The 18,082-nt window shown below is 34.5% G+C and overlaps 1 protein-coding gene across 3 annotated transcripts in view; it reads left to right on the forward strand.

Annotated features, from left to right (window-relative positions):
- Window positions 1–12,033: 12,033 nt before the first annotated feature.
- Window positions 12,034–18,082, forward strand: part of LOC145935845 (uncharacterized) — a 265,904-nt gene continuing 259,855 nt past the window's right edge. For all 3 annotated transcript variants that reach the window (XM_083037499.1, XM_083037500.1, XM_083037501.1), the window contains exon 1: window positions 12,034–15,165. In XM_083037499.1, the coding sequence (XP_082893625.1) occupies window positions 12,034–15,165 (3,132 nt within the window). The remainder of the gene's footprint in view (window positions 15,166–18,082) is intronic.

Raw genomic sequence — 18,082 nt, forward strand, 5'->3', positions numbered from 1 at the left:
TTTACGCTGCTCGGGGCATACGAAAAATTTGTTCTTCTTTTATCGTGCAACTGTTTTATTAAATACACGCTTTACTTCGTGACATGCATATGTCCATATGTCGATGCTATACATTTCGTTACCGAAATTGCTTTCTGTGAGAATTTTTTTTATAAATAGTGCACACACACATATATACTATACACAGATCAATGTATCTATTACGAATTTATTCCCTGACGAAATATTATTACGTATTTCGGATATTTCTTTGTCAAAACACAGCAGAATAAAAATGCATTTAAATATTATTAAAGAATATTGTACATATATATATATATATATATATATATATATATATAATATATGTAACGTATGTAATTATACATATATTGCAATGCTGCCACAAAGAACAGCTTGCCGAATCGTTTATTACACTTTACAACCCGAATATATATCGGCGCATTCGCAACTTTATAATTGGTTACCGAAAAATGTACGTGCAAAGTTTGACCAAAAAATTCTATTTCCACATCCCGCGCTGACAAATACACGATGACGATATTTCCTCGGGTTCGCAATTTTCTCGGTAATTTTAAAAAGTCCACGCACGGTGAATTTTCTTCCGACCGTGCTAATCTTGCGACGTTTCTTAAATGAATCTTGAGCCGCTTCCTTCGCGCGCTCCAACGGAAGATATCTTCGATTTGCCCGTCCATTTATCTTCGGGATGCGCGTATTTTCGTGGAAAGCGAAAGATTTTTGTTCACGGATCGCTTCGTTGTTCGTGCTCGAAACTTATAATCAAAACTTTATTTTATTTTAGCGAGGTTATATCACTGTGATGAGATTCTCGCGATGATTGTTCATTTGCGGATTGTCGAGACTCTGTCAAACTTTTGCGATTCGCTCATTTTACATTGAAATTCCTCGATGGTCTTGGCCACTTTCTACAGAGAAATTACGTAAGCTGCGCTATATAAACTTGCTGATCTGGAAGAGGCGCAATTGCGGATTGAATTTGCAGCCAGGTACTGCATTCAGCACTGAAATGGTTCTAACGAGAGAAGACTAGAACGTGCAGGAAAGTACAATGTCTGAGAAGACAAAGAAAAGTTGTATTATGCAGGAATTATTTTTGTTTTTACAAATGATTACTATACGTATTTGATACACATTAACAAAATCTTTGAAATAATTTCCGATGCAAATTACAAGATACATATTTATAAGTTTTCGAATTATTTGTAATGTAATGATGTATATCTATACCTAATTCTATTTTCCTTTGCACGACTTTTTGTCTTTTCTCTTAGATAAATATTTTATTCGATACAGTAGATTGCACTTAACTTCAACGTATATCTTTATAAAGAGTATTTCTGTGAGAAAGAATGAAAATAGTGTACTTACAAAAGTGCACTTAATAGTAAATGTAACAGCGAGAGCGATTTCTTTCTTTAGAATTCTCTCTATTTCTCGGTCAACGAGAGACGTGTTCCGAAATATGGAAAATTTTTATCTAAGTAAAACTGCGCGTGTAGGTTCCATTTATAATAAGTCAGCTTGAAACTTACATGAAGACGTATGGAATTAAGAATCCACCTTCTACGTCCTTGTGCAGCTTCTATTACGGTAGATAAAGTTACTCTAGCCATTGTTGAACCGCGCACATCACGTCGTTTTCATTATTCTTTCCCAACATGCGCTACTCGAGCTGGTGCAGACACGATCAGCAGCAATTATGGTATTCATGTATGCTAAGCATAAACATTAAGCCGGAGTAAGTAATGGCGGACCGATGGTCGCGATCGATATATCGATCCGCTGTCCAAAAGAAATTAAAATTGCATAAAATAAAATACACACTAAATAAAATAAAATAAAGTAAAATATACAATATGATTAAATAAAATACATACATACGTGGCTTTGAAAATTATTTGTAATTCGGGAGGTAAATCGAATATAAACGATCGCGAGATGCGACCGGATGTGTAGGCGGCTTAAATTATAGTTTCGCAACAATATATACCCTCGTCCATCGTCGCACGAAAGATCCAAAGGATCGCTCTGTACTTTTTTAATCACGACCGCGTTCGGAATTCCGGACACGGGATTGCGGAAGGAAAATCGACGACTTCATTCTGCTCATCCGTAAATTTCGCCGGGGGGGGTCTCTGCAATTTATCGTTCAATTCATTCGCTGCGGGATTCCGCAACGTTCCGGTGTGCGTTCCGCGGATGTAAATAAAATGCGCCGCTGGTTGTAACGGGAAGAAATTGTCATTGCGCGATATCTATATAAAGGGCAAAAATTGCCCCGTCAATACCACAACTACGAAATTATCCTTTGTGAACGTGGTCGTTTTTGTGAATTTTCGCTTTTATTGACTCTATTTTGTGGGGGCAAGTGCGAGTTTTTCTCGTTGTTATGCGGTTGTCGTGCGCGTGCCCGAAACTGGCGATATTGGCACAATTGGATTTAAATTTAAACATTGATTAAATCGTTGCAAATAAAGCGAATACGTATTCCTGCAATATTGCAGATATCATCCTAGCTAGCTATAAATGCATCTTGATGTATATAATTTGAAATTTTGTTGTGCTCAATTCGAAATACAATGCAACTATATGTGTATATCGATTTTGGGCGATAAATAATATTTTGGGTGATAAATAATATTCTGGGTGATAAATAATATTCAATTTTGGGTGATAAATAATATTCTGTTAATATAAGTTAATGAGCGAACATAAATGTAAACGATATAGAGTTTCATGATTTCGTAATATCTTTCTGACAAAAACTATTTGTTTTGTTCCATATATAGCTATTGCGTATACGTTTTTTTTAAATAAATATTTTAAATTAAAGTTATTTAAAAAGTGAAAAATCTGAAATTATCTATCAAGTTATTAAATTATTAATTTATTTGATTATTATTAGGATTAATTATTTGTGTCAAAAAATTTTATGACTTTTTTAAACATTATTGAGTTTAGTAAAAAAAAGAATACATGTGATAAATCTAATTGTAAGCAATTTTTAAGTTCTCGTTTAGAAGATCATATTTTCTTTCTCTCTTTCTCTCTTCAGTATGAACAATCTTAATTCTCTTCAAATTATGTGTGTATATATTACGGATTATATAGTATATATTTATCAGACCCGACTATAAACATGAATTTAAATTTACTGTATTTCTCGACAATTCTGTAGAGATAACATTGCGAACAACACTGGTTTGTTTTATTGCAATTTTTTTGCAGTGTAATTATGCAGTGTAATCCGTAAGAGAGTGCAGAGAAAGATATGAATTAAATAGGCATACATGTGCACATGTGTTCGTGACAGAGAAAACTCAAGCTCAAACGAGAAAAGAGTGATATTTTATTCGGTGGTCGTCTCGCAGCATATACGTATCTCTACTTAAGACACGGCTCACGTATCTCTGTACCAGGTCGGCGGATTTAAGCCGATGTTACAGCAGTTCTCTCTCTCTTTTTCTCTCTCTCTCTCTTTCTCTCTCAGAAATCGTTTTCATTCTGTTCGCAATTATATCTAGTTTCGCCATCGCAAAGAGTTTAGCCACGCGTGAGCATTTTTAATGCAGGATGTGAGGGGCAAGAAACACAAAGGAGCAAAAAGCCTTGACGTATAAATCTAGCTTCTAACTTTAAAGAGTGCATTTTTTGTAATTTATAATATATAATTAATAGCAAAGAAGCTCAGAGCAATGCTTTTAATATTTTATTTAAGTCTTTCTTTTAACTAATTTCACAGGGATAGAACGGATATGACAAGTAATTTTCTAGTTTGTTTGAGTAATTGACTTTCTATATCTATTTACAATAATGTAAAAATTGACGTAAGACAGATTTTTTAAATATTTAATAAATTAAACTAAAACAATAATTATAGATTAATTATATTAATTAATAATAATAATTGTTATTTAGTCTATTATAATTTATAATATAGCTTTTGTATTATAATCATTGTATATACGAGAGAAAATACGTATTTCCTAGATTCGATTATTTAAACGTGAAATGTGCTACGTGCAAAATGTAGTGCAAATGCGGTTGCCCTTTAACCCTATAAACCGACTTCTCTACTTCGTAGGTAATTCGATCCCCGATGAAATTATCCTACAATCGCCAGATAATTACCTACAATAGTGACATGTCAATAGGCCCACCGTCTGTACGCGAGAATATCCTACGATTCGTTGCCATAATGGATCGATCACTCTCGAATTAGTTCGTCCATTGCGCCGATTGACATTGATTAAAAAAGTTGCGGAAAGTACAAACATCAACTGTCTATGCGTCGCGAAATGAAATATCGCTCTTCGTTTCATATTAAGCGACAGCTTGTCCATCACTAGAATTGAGACGGAATGTTTGAAGTATCGAAAGTCTTTCTAACGTATTCCTCATAGTCATTTTATTCTTTATCGACACAAAAAAATGATTGCAATATATGTACTATAAGACTAAATTTAATTTTGAAAAATTTGGCTAAATCATTAGAGATATTTTCATAATAAAAATCCCCGCCATGAGTTAATAAAACTTACATAAATGATATTATCTTTAGAAGATAGAGAATTTTTACAAATTAAACACAATTGTCATTTAATCATGTTGGAACATATATTTTTGCTATCTTTTCTGTAGAGAGCAAAAGAAAGATAAAGAAAGATGAAGTGAAAACTAAGGGGACAACTGCGACAATGAGAAAAAGAGAAAAGTCTGTTTCATTTATTTAACAGAAATAACAAAATCAGCTGGCACACCTTCGGGTTATTTTTCTTTCTTTCTTTTTATATTAAGCCACACTTTCGTCGCGTAGAATTTGCACTCAAAGTTCTAATTAGCACTCTACTTTTGCACGTGCATCACAGTACGAGTTCTATTAACTTTTACCTAACGATCTTGATTATCACAAATTTCTCGCGCATTTCTTGCACTAATAGAGAATTAGAAAAATAATATCAATTTATTTCAAGAATAAAATTTTGCCTCTGATGTAATATCAATGTTATTTTCACCATACCACCATTTTTCCTCCTTACACACTCGCAAGAAAAAGGGCATTCCTTGAGCAACGAAGGGTTTTACAGTCTCCACGCGCTCAGTTCATATATTACGGACCTCTGGGAGTGCTTAGCATCGGAACAGTAATATTTCCAAGTCTTAGTATCCTCCCGGTAATATTCTTGGCGAAATTTTCGCCTACGTAATGGCGTAGACAGTTATTGGTAAAGGCACAAAAAATAAACAATATTAATTTCGATCTGAAAAAAGCTCTTTTATTAAAGTAAATATATATTTAAAAGACGGTTTCAGATCAATGTAATAAACGAAAGTTTTTTTACAAAGCTTTTGATGTGTAAACAAATTATACCCCATTTTGCTTAAAAATTATTTACATAATTATTATTTTATTTTCCTTTTTAGAAACGCGTGTTTCAAAATAAAAATAACTGTACTTACAAATAAAATGAAACAGTATCATGAAATCATAATAACACAACCTTTTTGATGGCGGTGAATTTTTGTCATAACATGATTCACCGCTCAGATATATTTAATAAGACAGATCTTGATTTTATATGCACGGAACATGTATAATATATTGTCAGGTTATAATTAAACGGTGACAGAAAGTTGGAGAAATAATGCTGCCATCCATCCTCCTTAATTTTCACGTAGTGACAGCAGAACAAGACAGTTCCAACGGCGGAGCTTCCAATTGCCCAAAGGGAGCGAGAGTTTCCGAGGTTGGAACCAAGTTAACGCAGAAAACTTTTGACGCCTTTGATAAATATGGAAATTAGAAAACCTTGGGTTAACTAGAGGCTTACTCGAAAGAAAGAAAAAAGTACGTATCGAAGAGAAATACGGCGTTTCAAAGTAGATGTGTTTTATTGTTTTACATAAATCTTAATATAATAATAGATAATAGATGTGTGCACATATATTCAATATTTAATATTTATTAAAATTATCACACAACAGATATAAATATTTATGACATGACATATGTACCTATATGTATATAAGGATGAAAAACTGACGAAAAAATAAGAAAGAAAGATATATACGTACTTCCCGAAAGATTTAACACAAGTTTATGCTATGAAACGCCAACGTTCGTACAACTTCAGGAACGGCGTCTCATCATTACTATCCGTAATCCCCGCATTTCAGGTTGTCGAGGTGGTCTCGGGAAACCTCGGGAATTTTCATTCCACTCTAGATTATTCGACGACCCATCTTGCCCGCCGTTTCGCCTCCGAGCGTGCCTTGCACACGTTTGCGCGAGATGATGCACGAATATTACCTATCCGCCCGCTCCCTCAATATCTCTTTTCGCGATCAAGTCGAGGATATGGTCGGGGATCGGAAGATGGAGAGAGATTTTGGTTCTCGCTCACAGATGTCAAATTGGCGCGCAACGTGTGATGTCGTCTTCGATATTTTTTTTTATACGACTCGCACACGGAAATTAACATCACCGTAGCCGAACCGCTGCCGCTGCGTCTGCATAAGCGATTTTTAGACCGTACCTGAAATTGACTCTCTCCGGCGCTCGATACGATAATTGGTGAAATTTGGTCGCCCGTCAATTGCATCGCTTCGAGGATTCAATTAACTTGGGCGAAATGAAGCCTAGCTAGAAAAACCCGGGATCGCGGTCAATACTTTATATTAGGATGCGAACTTTTATATATATATATATATATATATATATATATATATAATATATATATGTATATATATATATATATTTGGATCAGGCTATACAGAGAGACTGATGCCAGCTTGAAATGAATCAAATGCGGATAAACGGAAAAATATTCGCGAGAGAAGATTCGCCCACGATTAAAAATATTAAGCGCAGGATGTGGAAAGTTTCTTAACTGTTGACAATGTTCCATATTTGGTTTTTATTCGTTATTTCTTTTAAAATTGCATCCATTAGTAAACTGCAAAATTTTTTCAGCAGATTATTGTTCTTACTCTTAACGAAGTTGGAGAACTTGTTCAAATTTAATAACGGAGATTGAAAATAGTTTAATAAATATTGTAAAAATATACATGATTTAATTAATAATGATATATTTTTTATCTATAGCATTAAATGAAAATGATTAAATTAAAAACCTATATAATGAACATGTTTGTATTTAAAGAATTTAATATCTAATTATTATATACATATATATAATTATTTATATCGAATTATTTATATCAAATATCTATGGCTTTTTAATTTGAACATCAAATCATTAAAGTGAAGTCGCCAGTGATAAATAAAATTATAAATGTTTATTACTAATTCGAATTAGTAATAAACATTTATAATTTTTAATTTGAGTTCTATATAATGAATTCTAATTATTTGAGGTTTTGGCATCTATTCTTTTTTAAATCGAATCTAGAGATTCTGTTAGATAGTTTGTAGACCAGAAGTTGCGAATTTGGTCGATCGTTTCCTTGAGTGCACTAATCGTCGATTCGATTTGGCAATTTGATTTGGATATAAAGTTAGTTTTAGACTTCGTCCATTAATCTTAGTTGTTGATCTGAATCCGGTAAATGTGATCTATGCAGCGTCAACCATTCCTCCGAGATAAAGGATCTCCGTTGCAGCTCGCTTGTACATATTTCTAAACTTTTGTTATGCACAGAGAATCGCGGAAACTTTTTTGGGTGGATAGAGCGCAGAGTATGATTAATTTATTATTTACAAATTATATTCAAGCGAGGAAAATATACGGTATATCAGCGATAGCCATGCGTAACAAGCACGTATAAAAAGTTTTCAACTCAAATATTTCATAATATGCGTATACAGAGTTGCACTCGCTTTTATCTGTGAGAATCTCGCGAATATAATAAATTTCGTTTGTTTAGTAATTAATTATTTTCATATTTTCGAGTTTAAATTAAATTAGTATTTCACGCGTTATGCAAAAAAAAAAAAAAAAAAAAAAAAATGACATCGAATAAATAAATAAAAATATCGAGACTGCAATAAAATACAGTAATTAAGACTGTGTAATTTTTAAACTGTATGTCGTAAATATATTATGATACATTGCGGTAGAAAATACATTATCGTCTTAGTTTGCAAATCAGTATGCCAAATACCATTATCGATAAATTGTATAAAGTTTTACGTATATATGCTTTATGCGAAACATGCTTTACGAGAATTGCTTTCGCTGACAATGCGAATTTAATGCAGCAATTCGGCTCGTAGTCGGAGAATAGATCTATGATTGCTATCATAGATCTATATATAGGTGAATAATTCGCGATAACGAAGCTCTCCAGAAGGTTTGACGTCATATAGCGTGTGCAGTCAATATTAGACATGCGTTATTCTTGCACTCAAAGTTTCTAATTACACAGATTACACAGGACGATTTAAAACATTCTTGAATAAATATATACATATTTTTTCTATATATGTATCAAAAATATAATATATAAAACATAATTGATACCTTTTAAATGAGGATGTTTTCCAAACAATGAAAGACATCTTTATATTTATATACATTAAATGACATAAAAGTGCAATAAAACTCTGAGACATCTGCTATATTTATATATTAACAAAATAAGATCCGTATTTATAGTCGTTTCTCAAATCTCATCTCAGTCTTGAGACATGATATGCTTTAAGTTTAATAGGTGAATATTGAAAATCAATTTGATTTCGTTCGTAATCTCGATTCAGTAGAAATATTAAAGAGAAAATTTCAATTAATTTCAGTTAATCTTTAATCAAAATGTAACTATTGAACCGTCCGTATCTCAAGACATAAAATCTGAGTATTTAACCTAATACACTCTTGAGATTTGAGAAACGACTATTAATACGGACCTAAGATGTTTATTTATATTAGTTCTGCGAATAAGTATAAACGCGCGTACAGCTCTATACACAGAATGACAAGAATATTAAGGAGGACTTATAAGCAAGTACGTATGAATGCATTTCGAGAGAATATGAACACAGATGTGGATGCATTACGATGTCTACGTCTTGCAAACGCTTAGACTTTCGAAGTATTAGTAAGGTAGTGAATGCACGCGTGTATGAAGATGTACTGATGCACGTACTATGTGCATCATGCATTTGGAGAAGGAAAAGCTATAGAGTATAGCAGGCATATATATATATGACAGAAAGAAATAGGGACAATAATTTCACATATACACACATATAACAAATTGTACAATATGCTGCTTCTTACTACGTATTTTCTCGTTTTATAAACTCACTTTGTGCTTCCTTTTACTTTGATATAAACTAACAATATTTATCTTTGCTGATATATATATACAATGTAGAAAAAACGTGTAGCAGAAACGTGTAATACAAATGAAATTTTAAATATGCAATTTTCAATCAGAGTAACGCAGTTAAGGAAAATTTTATTGCATGGGGGCGATTATAACATGAAAAATGCTTTTAGCCATCACAAGGGAAAATTTATCGTTTTATATACATGAAGTATATTAAGAAAGTTGTAATTGTTATTTTTTTTATTGCAGGAAAATGCTGCATGATTTGTCTTTGTTATTATATATTCTTTTATTATTATTTTAGAAATTCAATAGTGTAAGCATTTATTATTTGAGTGCTGCAAAATTTTAAATATTATTAAACTATATTATTTATAAAAAAAATACATATTTATAAAAGCATATTAAAGAGTATTAAATCTCTCTCTCTCTCTAGGAAAATTTAATATATATAACTAAATAAAAAAAAAATATATATATGTAATTGAAAAAATATATTATTTTGTATTAAAAAAAATATATATATATATAATTGATAAAATTTATATAAATAAATAAATTAATTTTGTATATTTTTCGTATATGTTGTGCTGAAAGTAAAAGCAGAGTTATAAGCGCTGCATTGTTGAAATTCCTCTTTATATAATATTCGAATTAAATATCTAAGTACAGAGATGTAAACGAAATAGGTATAAACGAAAGAGTTACCCCATCATTTATTTCACTTTTAGAAAGCAATCCCAGAGTTAAATGTAAAACACAAGTTGTACAATGTACTTGATTATTCTACATAAGCTGATGAGAGGAGGAGAATTTTCAGTACTTTACTGTTACTAATATTTCATCGGTTAGTTGTGCGTGCAAACTGATGAGAACTTTTCATCGCCGCTATTTCCTGAGAATTAACTTTCTGGCAGTGAAAGATGACTCTGTTCGTAGAAAATACGATAATCATGAGACACTTGGGAAATCGGGGAAACAATTTTTTCTATTTTTTTCGGAAGTAAGGTATATTATAGAATAGAATATATCTGCTTTCTCTCCTCGCGCGTAATTATTTTTTCTCCTCGTATTATCGTTAAATATTTAGGTTTAGATTTTAAGTCAAATCTTTGATACGTCGACAATAACTTAACAATAGTAAAATTTCAATAAATTAAAATTTAAATGAATCTGTCTTTTTCTTTCTTATAAGTAAATAAGAAACTTGTATAAATAAATAAGTTTGTGTATTTTGTTAAATAACTTGATAATAATAATAATAATTTATTATTAATGAATTTATAATTATTATAAGCTTTTATATATAGAAAATTAATTAATATATAATTGTTATAATAATAAATAAATAAATAAATAATAATTAATCAGAATAACTTTTATTGACAGTTTCCTAACTAGAATATGGAAAAGAATTACTCTCCTTTTTACGTGACAGTGAAAATATTGAAAACATAATACATTTCCAAACAAGAAAACTATTTTATTTTGATTATTGAGGGCAAAAATCCACGATGCGGGTGCATCGAAAGACATTCGATGCATTTTAAAATTGTGTTCTTTCAGATAAATTGAATTGGATGCAAAGTTCACGCAAAAATATACAGAAAATGGAAAGACATGCAAACTTTATTATCAAAGGCAGCGGACACATTAACGAAACGATGCTCTCGTGAAGTTGATAGGATCGGGCTATTTTCCTCGTCAAAAGTTAACCGCTTAAGTACCGTGATCGAAGTCGCTATCATCGAAAACAAAAGTTTGTTTCTAGAAAGTTCAAGTGACAACCCAATCAAAAGATGTACAGAGAGTATGGATAAAAAATCAAAGTGAGATATTATCATTAGATATAACGTTTGGAAAAATTTATATGTAGCTACAGTGTTTTCAATTAACGTCGAGATAATAAAAAATCTACGTTTATAATAATATTAAAAATATATATCGCCCAAATATATAAACGATAACATACATACACGATATCTTAAACTAAGAAAGAATAAAGATCGCTGCTATTGAAAGGAGTTTTTTCGGATTGTCATTCTGAAAAATACTTTTATAACGGACAATGTGAGATTCAAGAAAAGAGGATAACTCTCGTATGTAACAACATCGCATCAAGTGTTTACGGAGAAGAGCGTGGAGAAATAAATAAAAGAAACACTTCACCACTGTAATCTTATTTCGTGAAAGCTATCAGCAAGCAAATCAACCTGCAAGGAATATTACACTGGAATTTTATCTGCGAATCTTATTGATTATTTTCTATTACTCTATTAATCAAGTAACGACATGCTGAACGAATACTCTTGATTATGACACAGTTAATAATTATCATTTTACGAAGCAAAATAAATAAAAATATAATTTTTTAAAAATCATTCAGCAACAACTTTCTCTTTTCCAAGACAAATAATCAGCAATTAAACAATTTTTTAAATTAATAATTCAAAAAGAGAAAAGGAAGAAAAATCAAAATTTGTCTAAAAAAAATTTCAGAGATATCGAAAATTGATCACGTATACAAGATTAATGTTTACATACCTCAAGTTGATTTGACGCGAAGAAGAGAAGGTGTAGAAACGCAATCTGCAGCAGCAATATTCAGGATAGCGTTTAAATCTTTTTGGCAGTGCTGCTCACTAAATCGTCACAGTGTGCGGATTAGGGCGAATCCTCGGCTACATCGGCGGACGACCGTCGGTGGGGGCCACCAATATGTCGCAGTCAGGGTCAGGTGGACTGAACAACGTTCAAGAACAAAGTCAAGCTGGACAAACGACCGACAATCAACAGACAACGTGCCAGAACGGTCGCGCTGAATTGCTCGCCGATTCTACGAAACAGGATCTTTCTAACGGTTTCGAGAATCGAACGATGGATTACGAGAGATTTACTCAAGAAAAAATACAGAATACAGGACAAATTCAGGATCAGCAACCGCAACATACTTCACAACAACAGCAGCAGCAACAACTTGCTCATCCAGTAGCGCAATATCCGTCGGGAAGAAGACAATCCGTAGGATTACCGGAGGATAAACACCCTTCAACCGGTCAGTTGCCACCTCCGCAATACGGCCAAGAGAAAAGTAATGCAGACAGACCTCAGCATGTGTCTCAGACTAGTACTCAGACGGTTCCAGTGCAAGCGTATCCGCAGTTTGTTTCCGAATACGATCAAAGTCAATATCCGCAGATACGGGGACAATTTGAAGTCAGATCGCAGATCTATCCTCAAACGCAATATTCCGATAGAGCTGGTTATGTAACGAGAGACGTCACTTATCGCGATCCGACTCTTTATAGTCAGAGCGGTGCGACCAATCCCATGTTTACCGGGCAAGGTCAATACGTAACAGTTCAACATGGTTCACAGATACCTTCGCAGTCCGCCAGTCCGCAACCACCATATTACTCGGGTGTAGTCGTACCACAACCGCCGAGTTATACTCAATTCGGTACACAGCCGCAATATTCTTATAGTCAATATCCGCAGACGGTGATGAACGCCGTACCGTACAATCCTCACACCGGTTCTATTTATCCTGCTCAACAATATCCTAGTCAACAGTCGCCGAATCCGCAGAGATTTTCGCAAGAAATCAGCCAGTATCAGACACAACCGATTATTCAGCCGATCGCTCAAAACGTAACACACGGCATCGCTATCCAGACGACTGAGCGACCTTGCCGAGGACCGAAACCAATGGTGCCGCCTCGTGGCAATTCCAAGATCACCACCCATGATTCTGGACATAGAAAATCTGCGAGCGTCGACGTGCCGGCGTTGCAAAAGGCGAAGTACGAATCGACGCCGATTGCTCAACAGGATTCAATTCATCGTAGCGATGGCGCCATAATTATGACGAACGCGCCAATCAACTCGGATGCGTCGGACAGAAGATATCTAACTACAATTAATCAAAATCCCAGAACGAGACAAGATGGTCTGTATGTAGAGACAAACGGTGATCAGTCGGACAGAGAGAAGATGGTCGATACAATCGCTACGGAATGCGGCTTATACGTGTCCAGATCGGAGCATAGGAAATCTATATCGGTCGATGTGACTACCAGCTTTCAAAGACGCAATGACACGATAACCTTTACATTTCCTGGCGACAGTAATCAAGAGATTATGTCGGGAAGAAAAACTACTGCAGTAGACGCAAAGAGAATCGAAAGTAATCAAATGTTTCCCACTGATCAAAGAAGACTGGATGCGGGTCTGCGTGTATCGCCGATGGCGTTTGATACGAGACAAGAAAATAGAAAGAGTATAGGGACCGATAGAAAGGTCGAATGGGGTAACGTGAGCCCGAATCAGAGAAACGCCATTCCTTCAGAAAATAGACGATCGGATTATTTCGAAGAACACCGAAGATCGCCCATGAATCTAGAAGGTAAAAGAATAGAGGACGTAAGAAGGTCGCCTATGCCGTTTGTACCAATTCGTGAAACGTCTGTCGATCGCGCCGGTCAGAAAAGTCCTTCGTTCGTTAACCAAAACTTTGAGAAGACTAGACAGGAGCTGGCGATCTGGGCGGAGCAACGTCAGCGGCAAGAACACGAAAGAAGCATGATGCAAGGTCCGATATTTACGACAAGTCCTCGTTCTCGTAATCCTTCGGAGGAGAGAAGAGATATCAGATCGATTCATCCGCTAGATGATAGAAAAGATTCGAGAATGTCTCAATCGGCCTTTCAACCTATTCCCAATATTAGTCAGAGTACTATAATGGAGCAACGCCGACACCTGAGACACGTTAGCGCTGATCTGACGAAACACATGGAACTTTCGAGGAAGGATTTTGAAGAGCAACCTATTACAGGATCCGTAGTAAATCTGGGGTCGGTAGCCAGTACTGCTTCGTCGCAGAGAGCTAGTCCGAATCTTTGTCATCAATATCCAGCTCTCAGCGAGGCGAAAATAGACACGAAAACCGTGTTGACTGTGGTAACTGATTTTGGCGAGTCGATTGCAAGCAAACCGATTGAGCAAGTTGATCATATAATTCACAGTCATCGTAAAAGTCATAATACTTCCTCTATATCGCTCACTCACAGTAAAAGCCAGACGGAAAACTTGCAGAACACGCTAGAGAATCAGAACGAGAAAGGAGATTGTCTTCAAGCTCAGCAACAACAATTACAGAATCAACAGAGTCTCGATTTAATCTCTGAAAAATTAAACCAATTCGAGCGTCAGCAGAGCGATCTCCAAGCCAAGTTGCAGTGTCTTCAGAATCAGAATCAAATCCTGGATAAGGTGGCGCAGTTTCAGCATCAGCAGAGCGATTTTCAAGCTCGGCTGCAAAGTTTGCAAAATCAAGGTCAATTAAATGATAAGACTCACAAGATGTCCGGCGATTTTTCGCAGCTTCCAAGCTTGACAAGTGATACACATCAGGTACAAGCGAGCCCTCTTCCGAATCATCAAGAACAATTATCGGATAAATCTTGCTCGACTCATCAACCAGCGCACGGCCTTCATCAGACACTTCTGACTACTGCGTATCCGCAAAGTGCCACCCTCCAAGCCTGCCACTCGTCCGTGTGTGAGAAACTGACGTCCCGCGTACAACACGACGTTTCCGATCCGAATTCCATTCAGATACCGAACATGTCGCAAATGCCATTACCGTGCCTCCCGCAATTCGATCGCGCCGACGCGTCGCGTACTTCGTTCTCCCAGTTTCACCGACTTCAGTGCCAGATCGAGAATCATGAGGGTGCTTTAGCGACGAGTGCCGGTATACCTGCCACCTCTTTCACCGGCACACTGAAGAAAATACCGCCGGAAAAACCACCACGGACATCCTTAATAGTGCAGTCGCCAGAAGCCGAGGTAATATCTAAAAAAAAGAAAAAAGAAAAATATTTCTATTTGTTAATTTATTTTTTCGTCGATTATTATGTGCGGATTCTTCTTTATTTTATCCCAAACATTTTATAGAGAAATACGCAAATATAATTTTCCGTATTTAAATATGAAAATAATTGCAAAAACTATTATATTAATTATATTAATTAGTAATTATATTAGATTATTTTATATAATCAATACGTCAAATATAATCGCAGAGTATGATCGAAGCTTTGCATTAATTGGAATCGCAAATTCTCAGGATTCTCAAAGCGGTATAAATAGCGGTTCAACATTCTCTTCTTGCACTTATGTCAGTTAGAGTAAACGTTCTTTGGAGTTATACAGGGCGAAAGTTCCCTTTATATTATCCAGAATGTCAGAGAGTACGCGCGCTCCTAGCCGAGGAGATTGCGGTGGATCCGGACGATGCAAGCAGATAGAGATCTCCGTTTGCAGTTTTTGTCGCGGCAGCCGAGTGGAATGAACTCGTTAAATATCAGACCTGATGTTGTCTTTGAAAACTTTGTTAGCCCTGTGTACCTTTGGCTCCACTTCCGAGCGTTTGCAGATTCAACGTTCTTGTCTCGCGACCATAAAATGCGATGCACCAGCATCGTCTGACAGTGACGTTATTCGCTCGGTCGCGAACGTGTTTCGAATAATGGATGCCAGATTTTTTTCACATCATACAACTGTATTTCGTTCGCAGGACATATTCTACATACATGTTCTTTTTATAAGTCTTCTATGCTATTACCTGTCGATGAAAAAGATTAAGTCATAAAAGAATCGAACAAGTTTATAAAAATAGTATATGCAATTCAAATTCATATACACGTATTATACAATGTATTGAGTCATTTTTTGATCGATGACCGATATTTTTATAATATAAAAATATTACTCGCAATGTCAAATATTCAGTTATGAGACTTTTATCAATCGTCACCGTAAAGTAATTTATTTTTAAATATGAATTAGGAAGAATTATATCTAAGGGCCAAACATTGATTTTTTTATGTAATTAGGACGCCTACATAATAATCCTAATTTTATAAACATATAGTAAACAAATGGTTTGTTAGACTAATTTGTATAAATAGTAGTTATTTATATTGTTACATCAATATCTTTTGATTATAATTTGTTTATCTCTGCATCATATCTGACTGCATCATATAATTTTGATAATAGCACACGTATGACGTAATATATACCCATATATAAATACATCTAATTGTTGACGAGATATGATTTACCTAATTTTTTTTTATAATAATAGTTGTTTGCAAGATTGCACATCATAAAGAAATAAATATGAAAAATCTTGCGAAGCAAACTTTATTAAATGGCATTATTTAAAGTAAAAGGAGAAATATTTTCTTAAACAGATATTTCCTTTAATCTCTCCTTTATGAAATATTTCTTTACTTGTGGATGTACAAGACGACAATAACATTTGCTATTGTGGTTATATTGATGTTGACATCGTATTAGCGAAATTGGGTTACGATGGCAAGTCGACCGCATATGAAAAGCTTCGACGTTTGCTTCTCCCTGAAAAAGCAAATAGGTATCTCTCGCTTCGAATCGCAAGATCGATGAATAGTGAGAAAATAAAGAGAATTCATATTTCTGGTTGCAAAGCGCTATCTAATATTTCAAAATTGTCATATTTAACGAGTGAGAATGTCGTACGCTGACAATTATATTTTCTCTTCGTATTTTTATCGTATTATTAAGTAGCTTGTAAATTTATTCTATTAATTATATTAATTCATTATATAAATAATGACAAATTTTACTTGTTTTTGTTAGCTAATCGGTTATCTATAATACGTACAAGTTGGGTATTATTATTATGATGTTCCTACTATATTCGCAAATGTGTACTCATTTTTCTCACATTATATTGAAAACGTATTGAGGTATTCTTTCTATCGAATTTCTTCATCGAATACATTCATTTCTGTCTAACGTACTACCTCACCGTTTGCACACTCTTCGTGTAGGATGTCAGAGCTCTCTCCTTTCGGCCAACGAATAGAAATTCTATACAGTTTGATACATTCATCTCTCCGACCAAGCTCGATTCTGTGAAAGCATCGTTGTCGAGTGGGTGGGCTTTTCAAAAATCATTTCTTCCAGGAATTTATTTACGCAGAGTCGTTTCATTCGCTGACATATAAATCTGGTTTTACCATTCACTGAACACCTATGTATATGTTTATATATTTGCATTTTCACGAAATCGCGTAAATTTGTATTGAAACGTTCAGTTATTGAAATGCTACGTGAGAGAAAATACACACATTTCACATTTACTTATTCTTCACATATTAAAACCATATATGCCAATATATTTTTTTCTTCAAAGCATAATATTTAAAGAAAAATGGAAAAAAATTATTTCTCTAAAATTAAATATTTTTTTCGCATAAATTTCAAATATGGAATTGATGTTGAATGAAGATTGTTTGGTGATGCAAGGAATATAATTGGTGACAGAAGAGCCGAGAGTGCGATGATTTAATAGATTTTAACCGCACCAAAGTTGGAACGGGCGAAATTGTCCCGCCACGCCCTAAACTTGTACTTTTCGACTTAGGGGGGCGAATTAAGTTGAGAAATGTTATGAATAACGGCCCATCATGAATTAAATATGAGTAGTCTCGCGTGTCGTGTACATTGGCGAAACGACGTTGCGAGAATAAAAAGGGTGCAAAAGAGAAGAAAAGAAACCAGAGCCGAGAAGGGCGGACAATAAACCTTCTAACTTTTCTTTCTCCGTACGTAGAAACGGGAACGTTTCGATATTCTTTTTATACAACGCCGCAATATCTTCCTTTACGCTAGAATTATTCGGGGCTTTGCAAGAACAAACTTGCTAGCATAT

Source organism: Prenolepis imparis, unplaced genomic scaffold (assembly GCF_030444845.1).
Source record: "Prenolepis imparis isolate NDT839.2.m4 unplaced genomic scaffold, iyPreImpa1.0 SCAF_5, whole genome shotgun sequence".
In the NCBI taxonomy this organism is placed as follows: Eukaryota; Metazoa; Arthropoda; class Insecta; order Hymenoptera; family Formicidae; genus Prenolepis; species Prenolepis imparis.